This window comes from Coloeus monedula (assembly GCF_965178545.1).
Source record: "Coloeus monedula genome assembly, chromosome: 24".
Taxonomy (NCBI): domain Eukaryota; kingdom Metazoa; phylum Chordata; class Aves; order Passeriformes; family Corvidae; genus Coloeus; species Coloeus monedula.
In genome coordinates, this window is record NC_138804.1 from 2,423,558 (window position 1) to 2,436,695 (window position 13,138).

General features: G+C 52.8%; 1 protein-coding gene across 1 annotated transcript in view; it reads right to left on the reverse strand.

Annotated features, from left to right (window-relative positions):
* Positions 1-13,138, reverse strand: part of CSMD2 (CUB and Sushi multiple domains 2) — a gene marked incomplete at both ends in the record, with an annotated part of 303,868 nt that overhangs the window by 117,524 nt on the left and 173,206 nt on the right. The window contains 4 exons of the mRNA XM_082296608.1: positions 422-609; positions 1,707-1,845; positions 4,540-4,734; positions 7,121-7,447. Of these exons, the coding sequence (XP_082152734.1) occupies positions 422-609; positions 1,707-1,845; positions 4,540-4,734; positions 7,121-7,447 (849 nt within the window). The remainder of the gene's footprint in view (positions 1-421; positions 610-1,706; positions 1,846-4,539; positions 4,735-7,120; positions 7,448-13,138) is intronic.

The following is a 13,138-nucleotide window of genomic DNA, read 5'->3' on the forward strand; positions in this document are numbered from 1 at the left end:
CTACAACAACCAAAGGGGGAATGGCTTCACACTGGAAAAGGGGAGATTCAGGTGGGATATTGGGATGAAATCCTTCCCTGTGAGGGTGGGGAGGGGCTGGGATGGCATTCCCAGAGCAGCTGTGGCTGCCCCTGGATCTGTGGCAGTGCCCAAGGCCAGGCTGGATATTGGGGCTTGGAGCACCCTGGGATAGGGGAAGGTGTCCCTGCCCATGGGTTTTAAGTTTCCTTCCAACCCAAACCAGTCTGGGATCCCAGGAAAAGCAGAAAAATCCACTGGCAGCAGCTTCCCACTCCCCAGTCCTTGAGCAGTGAGAGCTGCCTGCCACGGGGAAAAAGAGACCCAAGGGGCACGGATTGAGGCCGTGGCACTGCCAGAGAGGCCGGAATGCCAGGGAATTCCAGGAACAACGGGCCCTTACTTTCGTATCGGATCTGGAAGCCGATGTCAGAGTGGCTCTTGTCCGTTGTGAACAGGAGGTAGAGGTGGTTGCTGGTGCTGATCAGGAACTGGGGCACCTGGGTGCCATCGTAGACCCCGATCAGGGGCGACGAGTAGGAGCGGCCGTCCCGCACCTCCAGGGTGTCGTAGTTCACCTCTGTCTTGAACCTGGGAGGGACACGAGGGAGCTGTGAAACACCAGCACTGCTCCCTTCTCCTCATTTCAGCCCTGGAGCCACCACGGGGTCAGGGCTGGCTCCTTTCTGCTGCCTGAGCACCTCGCTGAGGGCACCTCTCACACCTTTGGGGTTTCGTCGTGATGCTTCACCTCTTCACCAGGCTGACCCCCACCAGGCTGGCAGCAACTTCGTGCCCCCTGAACAACCCCTCCCACACAGCCAGCCCCAGGGCCAGGAAATCCAGAGAAAGCCAAAAAACTCAGCATTCCCAAGGCTGGAGTGGATCCTCGCTGCTCTGCTCCCCACCAGGAACATGTGAGAGCTCAGCCCCCAGAAAGGCGTCTGAAACAGCCCTGAAAATGAGTGGGAATTCCTCAGGACAGGAAGGGGGGAAAAGCACCATTCCCACTGTTCCTTCCCCAGTGCTGGGTGAGTTTTAAAGCCCTGCCAGGAGCTCATAAATAAAAAAGGGGAGGGGAGAACCCCAGAGCCGGACACGACGTGGAGCAGCTCATTCCTTCTCTTGGCTGCACCTTGGAATCGCCACAAACACCCTGATGCTGTTTGGAATTTTGTCTCTTTTTTTCTTTCATGTATTCTCTGTGTTCTTTACACAGACATTTGGAGCCCTGTAACCCATTCCAGTTTTCCCTGTTCTTTTCCACTCCCTTTCCCTAAGCAAAAAACCAAAACATGTCCCGAAGGTCTGCAGCCCATCTTAGTTCTCCTGGCTACCAAAGAAAAACAGCTCTTTGAACACATTTTCATCAACAAAGTACAACCCCATCCGAGGAAGAAAAGACTTGGAAGGGGCTTGACCCGAGAAAAAAAACATTGCAGCACCACTTGTGCTCCTAATCGGTGTTTTTGTGTCAATTATGCTAATTTATGCTAATTTATAAAACCGTATGCACCCCCGTGTGGGTGGGCTTTGGTGGAGCTTCTCCAGAAGTGCCCCTGGAGGCCTCCAAAGGGAGATCTGCTCTCCTGTGACCTCCTCACTAAAACGACCTCGAGTTCCATTTCCAGGGTGAGGAAAAGGTGACAGCCAAACCCAGGGGATGTGGGGCTGTCAAAGGTGAGCACCTGTCAAAGGTGATCTTGATGGGGTAGCCTGGCTGGGCCTCGATGACCCAGGCACAGCTCAGCGAGTCCTTGTAGAAGCCAGGCCAGCCCGGGGACAGGATGGTTCCGCTGGGCGACGTCAGGTGGCCCCCACAGGGCGCTGGGGACACAAAAAGGACACAAATCACACAATGATCCAGGCTGGAAAAGACCTTCAGGCTCATCCAGCCCAATGCAGCTGAGGCCATCACTAACCCATGTCCTTGAGTGCCACATGTCCCTTGAAATTGGGGTGAAATTGAGCTGCAGCACAGTGAGATGTCCCCACCCATGAAACGCCTCCCGTGCATTTCAGTCCTGCCACGAGTTAAAAACCACCAGAGCCAGATGAAAAACCAACACTGACTGCTTGGAAATTGCCTTTTCAGCTGCAAATGCAGACACTGCCCCCGTGGGAGCTGGCAGGGCTGGCCTCGGGCCCTGCCTCGGAGGGGATGGGGTAATCATCCTGACTGCATGGAAAAGCAGAGGAAACTGCAAGGTCGCTGGGCATTTCAGGTGCCAGAAAACCTCTCCCAGCCCCGCTAATTGAGTCATGGCTTTGCTGCCACCAGGGACGGCACCAGAGCAGGGCATTCATTCCACGCCGTGGTCCCTGGTGCCACCAGCAGCAGCTGCAGGTGCTTTATTGCATTTTCTGCATCTGAGGGCCCAGAGGCACAGAAACCCCCACAGCCCTCAGGAACTGCCAGGTTTTGTTCTCCAAGGAGCAACCCAGCGCCAGCCCCAATGTCACCATGCCCCAATGCCACCCTGGAGGTGCCCTAAAATGCGTCAGCCCCAACCCCAAAGCTCCCCTGCTGCTCTGAAGGGTGGCAGATCAAAGTCATTTGGTCTCAGCTGGCTCCAAACCAATTATTTTCCCTTTCTGCCCCAAAGCTGCATCATCTCCTGTCAGGATTTCCAGCCTTTTTTCCCCCGTCTCCTTCATTCCCATTAATTTTTTCAAGTGCTGAGCAGGACTTTAGATCTCTGGGCTTTTCTCCTTGTTTAAAAAGGGCAATTAAAATGTCCAGACTGAAGGGTGAGTCAAAGAAATCGCCAGAGTGATCAGGAGGAGAAGGCAGAAGGTTATCAAATGTAGGAGTTGATTAAAAGTGGATTCTTGAATGCATGTTTCCCTTCCATTGTTGAAAATATGTAAATTTAAAGGCTCGTGTTTGAAAGGAACGGGAGCCCTGAATGAAACCCACGTTTTGTCAGGAGCAAAATTATGTAAGAATAGGAGAAGTCCAGCTTTTTATTCTATAAAAGCTGTCGAGGACAATTGATTCCTTCCTCCAATCCCAAAGACAACGGCCAGGATGGTGCAATTCCTGCTGCTCCAGCCATGCAAGACCAATTACTGGAATCCTTTCTCAATATTCCAGGGCTGTTTCTCCAGAGCTCAGTACTTGTTATTCAAATTGCTGCAAACACCAGAGCAGGGCATCACTTCCCTAAGAACACAGGGCACAGGAAGATTTCCAGTCCTAATGAGCTCCTTCCTCACTTCTCTTTTCCAGAGGAGAGGCTTGAAAGTCCTAAAAAAGCTTTGAAATCTGAATTAAAGGCTTTAATTCAGCCCAGCTCCCCCCATGGCAGGGCTGGCTGTTGTGGGCAGGGGATGGGAATGCAGAATTTCTGCTTCTCAGCTGCCAGGGCCCATTGACAGAACTTCTGTCATCATATAAATATCAGCTATTTCACACGGATCAAAAAGCAGGAAGGGAAAACATCACCCTGGATCTTCCACTCCCTGTTGTTTCATTCCCTCCCTGACAGGAGCAGCAGGGAAGCTTTGAGTCATCACCAAACCAGAACCTTTCATTATTACTGTTATTAGAAAAACACCTGTTGGAATGAGAACTGATCCTAAAATCATCAAATAAATACAATAAAAACTCTGCCCAGCGCTCATTCCACACCAAAAAACTGGAAAATAAATGGAGCTCAGGAACGTTTGCACTGAACCTTCCTCCCCAGCAAACTCCTCTGTGCAGACAGCGCCTTCCAGAGCCATGGAAAATCCTGGAAGGTGCTGGCTGGACACTGGAATGTGAGAGTGAGCCAGAAACACGGTCCCAGATCCCAAAAGGCTGCAAAATTCCCCAGGGGTTCTCTCTCCCTGCAAAATGGGAATGTTCACCTGGAGAAGGGAAGGATCTCTCTCCCTGCAAGCTGGGAATGTTCACCTGGAGAAGGGAAGGATCTCTCTCCCTGCAAGCTGGGAATGTTCACCTGGAGAAGGGAAGGATCTCTCTCCCACCAGGCTGGGAATGTTCACCTGGAGAAGGGAAGGATCTCTCTCCCACCAGGCTGGGAATGTTCACCTGGAGAAGGGAAGGATCTCTCTCCCACCAGGCTGGGAATGTTCACCTGGAGAAGGGAAGGATCCCTCTCCCACCAGGCTGGGAATGTTCGCCTGGAGAAGAGAAGCTACAGGGAGAGCTCAGAGCCCCTTCCAGGGCCTAAAGGGGCTCCAGGAGAGCTGGAGAGAGACTGGGGACAAGGGCTGGAGGGACAGGACCCAGGGAATGGCTGTGAACTGGGAAAGGGGAGATTTGGGGATATTGGGAAGGAATTCCTGGCTGTGAGGGTGGGCAGGCCCTGGCACAGGGTGCCCAGAGCAGCTGTGGCTGCCCCTGAATCCCTGGCAGTGCCCAAGGCCAGGCCGGACACTGGGGCTGGGAGCAGCCTGGCACAGTGGGAGGATCCCTGCCCATGGGAGGGGCTGGAATGGGATCTTTAATGTCCCTCCCACCCCGAAGCAGCCCAGGATTCCCCGCCCAGCCGGCAGGAGGATCGGGAGCACCTTCACAGCGCAGCACGGCGTTGTTCCACACCACGTTGCCCTCCTGCAGCACGCAGGTGACCGTCTCGGCGCCGTGGGTGCGGATGAAGCCCTCGTCACACAGGAAGGACACGGAGCTGCCCAGCTGGAGGCTGTCCCCAAAGCGCTTCCCGTTCACCGGCACGCCGGGATCCGGGCACTCGTTGTGCCGGAATGCTGGGAGAGGAGGAGGAGAAGAGGAAAAGACAAAAGAGAAGAGGAAAAGAGAAGAGGAAAAGACAAAAGAGAAGAGGAAAAGAGAAAAGGGAAAGAGGACAATCAGGATCTTGTTTGCCCCATCCCACCCCCAAAATGAGGGTGTTGCACCCCAAACCGAGATTTTCCCCTTCCCAGTCTCTGCCTCAGGCGCAACAGGAGAGGAAGGGGGAGGTTAAAGCTGTTGGAGACAGCAGGAACAGCACCAGGAAAGGTCCTGGAAAACTGAGTTACTTTCTCAGCAACCTTCCACATATAGAAACACATTCATATATAAAAATATTCCACATAGGGAGAGATTTTTTTAAAAACCCTAGAAATTTCGGCCTGGAGGGAACATAAGGGAACCACTGACAGGAAAAATGGGAAGATTGAGGGCACCAAGGTTAAAAAGTCCCCTCAGCTCGTTCTCTGGCTGCCACATCACAGAGCCCCACACTGGCCTGGGATGGAAGGGACCTTAAAGATCACCCAGTGCCACCCCTGCCATGGCAGGGACACCTCCCACTGTCCCAGGCTGCTCCAGCCTGGCCTTGGGCACTGCCAGGGATCCAGGGGAAGCCACAGCTGCTCTGGGAATTCCATCCCAGCCCCTCCCCCCCCTCAGAGGGAACAATTCCTTCCTAAAATCCCACCTAAACCTACTCCCTTTCAGCTCCATGCACAGCCCTGCTGGGATAAACCAAGGGACACACAGGAACCACCTCTGCAGGTGCCACCAAATCCTTGTGGGATTGCAGAGACACCCAGCTCTAGTTAAAGCCCTCTCCAGCAGTTAAAGCTACACCAGCCAAACATTTGGAAATGAGGTGTTAATTCCTCATTAAGTGCATAATTATGCCCTACATCTCCTCACGATGGGAAGGGCCTTGGAGAGGAGCAGCCTGTTAAGGATTAAAGGCTCCAGATTAATCCCACACCGGAGGTTTCAGTGTCTTTAATGCACCTGAGCAGAGCCTGGGAGCTCTGGATTGCTCCCAGAGCATCTCTGCCCTCACAACATCCCATGATCCACAGGGCTGGAGGGGAAAGGAGGCTGGGGCTGTGCCCTGGTACCTGTCCCTGGCAGCAGCACTGCCTCCTCCTCTCCCTTCCCCGACCCCAAGGGAAGGGCCTCGAGGTGTCTGGGAAAGTCAGAACCAATTCACTCATTCCTGAGTCATTCCCAGCACTGAAAAACCTGCCTGAAAAACATCCCCACGCAAGGGCCAGCCCCAGCTCCCTGCAGGAATACGGGAGAGGCACCAGCAGCGCTCCTGAGGTGTCACCCTCACCCCTGGGTTTGTGGCACCCCCTCACCCAAAGCCCCTCAGCCTGGCTGCAGTTTGCCAAAGGCTTCCTTAGGGCCTCTCATTTTGTATCTTTTTTTCTCTTTAAATAAAGGCTCTGCAGTCAGGGCTGGCAAGGCCATTAATTCATCAGTGCCACCAAAGGCTGGCCTAACAAAGCCACTGCTTGGTTCTGCTGAAGGGGTTTAATAAAGCTCTTTGGAAAATTACAGCACAGTATGAGGGTGAAATTACTGAGGCATTCTCTGGGGATCTGAGGAGTGGATTTAGGTGGAGCCAAATCCATCTCTGGAAATTTCAAGGCTTTCTAACACAAGGCAGGGCAACTTTTGCCTTTTTCCACCAAGTTTTGCATCTCTGGCTGTCAGCAAACAAGGGTGGCACTGACTGAGGGACACAGGAACCATCCCAGATCCAACAACTCCTCCTGAGCTGCCCCCAGGGCATCACCTCAGCCTGAGCAGAAAGGAGGCTCTGAGGTGGAGAGCAGAAAGCCCAAAAATCATAAAATCATGGAATGGTTTGGGTTGGGAGGGACATTAAATCCCATCCTATCCCACCCCGTCAGGGCAGGGACACTCCCACTGTCCCAGGCTGCTCCCAGCCCCGTCCAGCCTGGCCTTGGACACTGCCAGGGATCCAGGGGCAGCCACAGCTGCTCTGGGAAATCCATTCCAGGGCCTCTCCACCTTCACAGGGAACAATTCCATCCCAATATCCAACTTTATCAGCTTAAGGTCATTCCCCTCATCCCATCACTATGCTCTTTTCCAAAATCCCTCTCGTGATGGAAGAACCCAAATCCTGGCTGCCATGGACAGATAATCCAGGACCAAACTGGGTTTTTCTGTGGACAACACTTCCATAACCACAAAGAATCTGTGCCACCAGCTCTAAACTTGCCACCAATGCTCCCTCACCCAACTCCAAACCTGAATTAATCCCCAATTTTCATGTTCACCCCGGCATTCCAAGAGCTTTGGCGAGACCCATCCCTGCAGTCTCAAGCACGGATCTGGAGTTTAAAGCCCAGGCAGAAGGAAGGGTGGAGCACTCACTGGTGAAGGTGATGTTGAAACCTCTCTTCTCCATGGAGTGGTCAGTCTGGAACTCCAGCCTGGCCACGTGGCCACTGCTGGTCAGCGAGGAGGGGATCTGGCTGCCTGAGAAGGTGCCCAGCACCGGGGACTCGGCGGTGCCGCCGTCCTTGACGGCCAAGAAGTCGAACTGGGGCTCCACATCGAAGTCATTGAAGGCCAGGTGGATCCTGCTCTCGGGGTTGGCGATGATGAGCCACACGCAGTGCAGGCTGCTCCCGTACTCCTCGGGGTAGTTCGGGGACAGCACGATCCCCGACGGGCTGGTGAAGTTGAAGAAGCAGGAAACTGCAAGGGGGAAAGGGCTGTCAGTCCCACAGCACATCCCACAGCACATCCCACAGCCAGCCCTGCCCTCATCCCCACCCCGAGCTGCGACGCTCCCACACGTTCCTGCGAGGGCTCAGTGGTTTATTGGCAGGGGGAAGAAGCGACTCCCAGGCTGCCAGAGCCCACTGTCAAACTTCTGTCATCATTTAAATACCAGACACTGCCCGTGGATCCAAAACCATGATGGGAAAACACCACCCCGGATCTTCCATTCCCTGTTCTTTAATTGCCTCCCTGACAGGAGCAGCAGGGAAGCTTTTGGTCACCACTAAACCAGAATCTTGTGGTCACCATTAAACCAGAATCTTGTGGTCACCACTAAATCAGAATCTTTTGGTCACCACTAAACCAGAATCTTGTGGTCACCACTAAACCAGAATCTTGTGGTCACCACTAAACCAGAATCCTTTATTATTGGAATAAGAAAAACACCCATCCTTCAGGACTTTGGGTGGTTTTCCCACTTTCCAGCCCCTTCCAGGTTTCTTGAACAGCAGGAGGAAAATGTGTCTCTGGTGGGATTTGGCATTTTCCAGGTGAATTCTCCCATGCATCCCTCAGGAAAGCCTCCCAAGAATCCAGTGGGTGACTTGAGCTGGTGCAAATAAAACCAGTGTGAAACAAGTCAGGTTTTGCCTCAACAATTTTTGCTGTGGCCGTGGCCCAGCACATCCCACAGCACCTGGAGCAAGGAACCAGCTCAGTCACTCTGGGCACTGCTCCAGCCTCCCCTGCTGCTGTCCACGGCTCAGCTCTGTCACCCACAGGTGACACATCCGTTCCCAGGGAGCTGCAGACTCCTCGGGGCTTGCTTAAAAATAAGATCTGCCCTTCCAAGCTGCCCTTTCCATCTACCGAGTTCATTTTCCTCTCCAGATTCACCCACTGCATTCCCCAAACTCCTTCCATGCCCGTCCCACAGGGAATATCTGCGGGATACAGCAACAAATGGAGTCCTTGGAGAAGGAGATGTGAGTTAATCTGCCTTTGTTTGTGCCCTTGGGAAGTCGTTTACACCTGGCTGAGCACTGGGAAATGCAGGATGCTCCCTGGAACAGCCCAAGAACCTTCCCAAGCGCCGGGGGTTGGGATAAACCAGAGGAGCCCTGGCAGAGGGGAAGCTCCTCTTCCCAGCACAAATAAATCACCAACTTCTGCTGGGCCAGCACATTCCCAAAACCAGGCACCCAACCAGGCTGCCATTCCCACGGAAATAATTAAAACCAGGCTTAAAACGAAGCTGAGGGGAAGAGTGTGCATGAAAAACCCTCCAGCTCTCCAGGGGCTCCATCCATCCCGGGCTGCAGCTGCCAAGGCCCATTAATTTGGGAAGGCAAGGCTGCCTTTGAAGTGCTACCTGCCCAAAGTTCGGGATATTTTATGTATGGCTGCTTTGCTCATCCTTTTTCTCCATCACCACCCTTGGTAAAAGCCATTATTGGGAACATCCATCTCCCTAATTCCTGGCACAGAGGATGAGCCTGGCTTGGGGTTGGCATTGGGACAATTATCTGGATCACTGCTCTGCCTCCCTCTGTTATTTTCCCTCTGTCTCCCCTCACCACTTAATGGGTTTGGATCAAAGAATTCGGACGTTCCCGTGACGTTCTCAAGGCCACGGAGCTGCACAATCCATTCCCTGCTCTCAGCCACGGCGAGAGCAGATTAAAGAGCAAACAAACTGCAAAACATGCTCGGGATTTTTGGGCTCTCTCTCTACCAGAAGCTGCAACACCAGGGGATGCTGTCAAATAATTCTGTCAGCATAAGCACGGTGTAATCTGCCTGGGAAAAATTAGAAATAAATGCATTCACACCCAGGGAAATGTCTCAGCAGCAGGGATGAGGTGTCTCCTATAAATTTTTAAATCCAAGGGGGGAAATTAGCATTCAGCCAGGACCTCCAGCAGCCCAGCAAGAGAGAGGTGCAGTCTCCAGTTCAGAAAATAAAACAACAAAGGACTTGCTGACAAAGGGGAGAGGAGCAGAGCGAGGGAAGAATATAAAATTAACCTTTACCAGATAAAACAAAGTGACAGATTAAAGAGGAGCTGATAAAAAAAACCTCTCCAAGAGTCTCCACTGCAGGGAAGTAAATGAGGATTCTGATTTTCTGTAGGATCAGTGAGGAGAAAGGCAAGTTGGAGCCGGAGGACCAAGGCCACTGCCCAAGGTGTGGCCAGGAAAAAGCTCTCCTTGTTGGAGAGGAGAGCTGGAATCACATTCCAGAGGGGAACATCCAGCCCAGGAAGCCACAAGGTTTATGAACAAGACCGTGGGGCCTGTGAGATGATTTTCTTCTTTTGAAGCAGAGGAGCTTTTTCTTCACCATGGAAGGAGCTTTTTCTTCACTCTGAGAGGAGATTTCAGCTCTGGCTCTGGATCCACGTCAGCCTCCCTGGAGCTGGACACTGGGATAAATCAGGAGCTGTTTAACGACGTGTCACAGCCAGGGACAGGCTGTCAGGAGGAAGATGATGGCAGCAGGAAAGGTGGGAGGCAGCCCAGCTCCACCTGTCTGGTGCTGCTGGAGCATCCCAAAGAGCCCTGAGGAGCAGGAGTCACTCCCAACATGACAGAGGCCAGCCCTGCTGCCTGCAGCCCGTCCATCAGCATCAGCAGGCTGGGAGCATCCCTGGCTGCAATTAATATTTATTATCTTCGTTCTTAAATGCCAGGAGAGGCCATTTCGTGACGTGCACAGCACAGGGGCCCGTTTGCAAGGCTGATCCTTGTCAATAATGGCTGTGTTTGCCAATAATCGTTACCTGTGTCAATAATCATTACTGCTGATCGAGTACTGCAAAGGCAATGAGGAAAATCCCTTTATTAAACACAGAATCAATCCCAGCAGACACAAAGCACGTCAGTAATGAAGCAGCACAGGGATTTATTCATCACAGCAGGATCCTGCCTTGATTGAGAGCACTGGAACAGCGGAGGAGCAGCTCCTTGGTTCTTCCCTCAGGAGTGGGACATGGATGTGAGCACGGATCAGCCAGGGGTTCTCCAGCAGCACCTTCAGCAGGAGCAGTTCCTGCAGTCTTCTTCTCTTTCTCTTCTCTTCTCTTCTCTTCTCTTCTCTTCTCTTCTCTTCTCTTCTCTTCTCTTCTCTTCTCTTCTCTTCTCTTCTCTTCTCTTCTCTTCTCTTTTCTCTTCTCTTCTCTTCTCTTCTCTTCTCTTCTCTTCTCTTTTCTCTTCCTCTTCCCTCTCCTCTCCTCTCCTCTTCTCTTCTCTTCTCTTCTCTTCTCTTCTCTTCTCTTCTCTTCTCTTCTCTTCTCTTCTCTTCTCTTCTCTTCTCTTCTCTTCTCTTCTCTTCTCTTCTCTTCTCTTCTCTTCTCTTCTCTTTTCTCTTCTCTTCTCTTTTCTCTTCTCTTCTCTTCTCTTCTCTTCTCTTTTCTCTTCCTCTTCCTCTTCCCTCTCCTCTCCTCTCCTCTCCTCTCCTCTCCTCTCCTCTCCTCTCCTCTCCTCTCCTCTTGTTTTTCCTCTTTTATTCTGCCTTCCCAAGACCATCTCACCTCCTCACCCACCATCTCTCTTCTCCTGTACCTGGCTCCAGACATTCCATCCCTGCTCATCCTGCAGGAGAATCCAGGGCTGATCCTGGAGAGGTCACACTGTGGGAGCAGGAAAGGCACCGGGGTCACGAGCTAAAAACCAAGCAGGGAATCACTGGAATAATTGCAGTTTCCATGGAAATGATCAAAAAATCCTGATTTTTCTCTCAGTTTTTAGATCCTGCTCCCACAGACTGTGACCTCTTGGGAGAGAGCTGGGAGACAGGAGTGCATTTTCTGCCTTGCATTTGCTTTTCTCCCAAGATCCCTCCTCCAGGCAGAACTTGGTGATGGACTGGAAACGCAGGAGCTCAGCAGGAGCCTGGTTAATGCCCAGCATTCCTGGGAAGAGCTGCCAGTGCTGGAAGCTCAGGGCCCTGCTCCAGCTGGGCAGCAAAGTGCTTCACATTTTGTGTTCTCCTCTTTCTGGATCTGCTGTTCCAAGGGGGGAAAAAAGAAAAAATCTGCATCTCATGGTGCCTCTTCCTCCTGAAAACTCTCCGGCACCACAGGGCAAGTGGGAGGCAAGGGAAGTAGTTTGGAGCAAAATTAACTGGGAGGGTTTTGTTGTTTCAGAGCAACAAAACTCAGCTCAGTCCGGGGGTGGCACTGCAGGTATGAGGAGAAGAATGAAATCCAGGCAGGTTTTGGGAAGCAAATCTTGAGGAAAACATCACTGAATTTAAAACAGACGCGCAGGGAAGGGCAGGTTTCACTGCCACCCACTCCGGCAGGAGCAGGGATTGGGTCTGGGAACAAGCTGGAGCTTTTTAAAAATTTTTGGGAGCTGCTGATCCACACTGGGACAGGGCTGGGCTGGCTCCTGCCGGGGATCCTGCAGCCATCTGCTCCTGGGCCATGCTCCAAGGCTCTGCACCGAGATCCTCTCCCGTGCTCCCACCGATGCCAACAGAATTCCTCTCCCAGCAGTCTCCCTCGGGAATTTTTGCAGTGGTCACAAGAAGTTGGAAGTTTATGGCTGCTTTTTTTGGTCCAAAAAAACCTCGTGGTGCTCCTCTGCACCTCTGCGGGGTTTGGCAGCTCCTCCCTCCTCTGCCAAGTGCTGAATCCGGCTCTGCAGGCTGGGATGGGAATGTCCCCACACATTCCCAACCCCACAAGTGCACGAGGAGCAAGTCCTGACCCCCTTGGGCACCCCAAAACGTGTGGGGTGAGGGCAGCTGCTCCCCTGAGCGTGGCCAGGTTGGGTCACTCCTCAAGCTCTGCTCGTGGGGAGCAGCAGAAAGACCCCAAAACCCAAACTCTACTGCATCAAACTCCACCCTGGAAGTGGGAACGTCCCACTGCAGCTTCCTCAGACCCCCACCCCACGAGGGAAAGGTTAAATAAGGCAGGAATAACACAGGAAGTTCTCCACAGCCCAGATGGATGATGGCAACACCACACCCCACATTCCCATTTTGGGACACAGGGAGGGGACAGACAAAACCCCCTGGATAAAGCCAGAGTAATTTCAGACGTGTGTGAAGAGGAGGAACCCACGGAACCCGCCCTGCTGAGCAATCCCTGTTAGGAACAGGGAAACAGGGAAACAGGGAAACAGGGAAACAGGGAAACAGGGAAACAGGGAAACAGGGAAACAGGGAAACAGGGACAGGACAGCCCATCTGGAGCAAAACCCCCTCAGGGGAGCAGATCCACGGGTCCAGTCAGGAAATGACAGCATGGAGACAACTGCAGGGAGCTGCATCTTCCTGGGATTGCAGCTGGGAGCACCCCGGAGTGGGCACAGCCAGGAGGAGCTGTCCCGATGAGGACAACAGAGCTGGTCACATCTGTGGGGTCACACCCCAAACCCCACACTCTGGCCTGGCCACTGCACCCCAAAATTCCTGATAAACCCCGAGAAGTCCTGGAGCAGCAGCTCTCAGGGGGAGGATTTTTCTCCTGGCTTTACAACGGTGAGTAAGAACTCACTGGCAAAGTGACACCGAGGAGCAAATGGGCTCTGGTTGGACGCAGGTGGACGCCAGATTTCCTTGGATATGGACACCATGGGAAGTTCCCAGCTGGAGTGACAGGTTGGAAAGATGTGCAGCTGATTTGGGACATCTCCCAGGGAAGAGCCCTC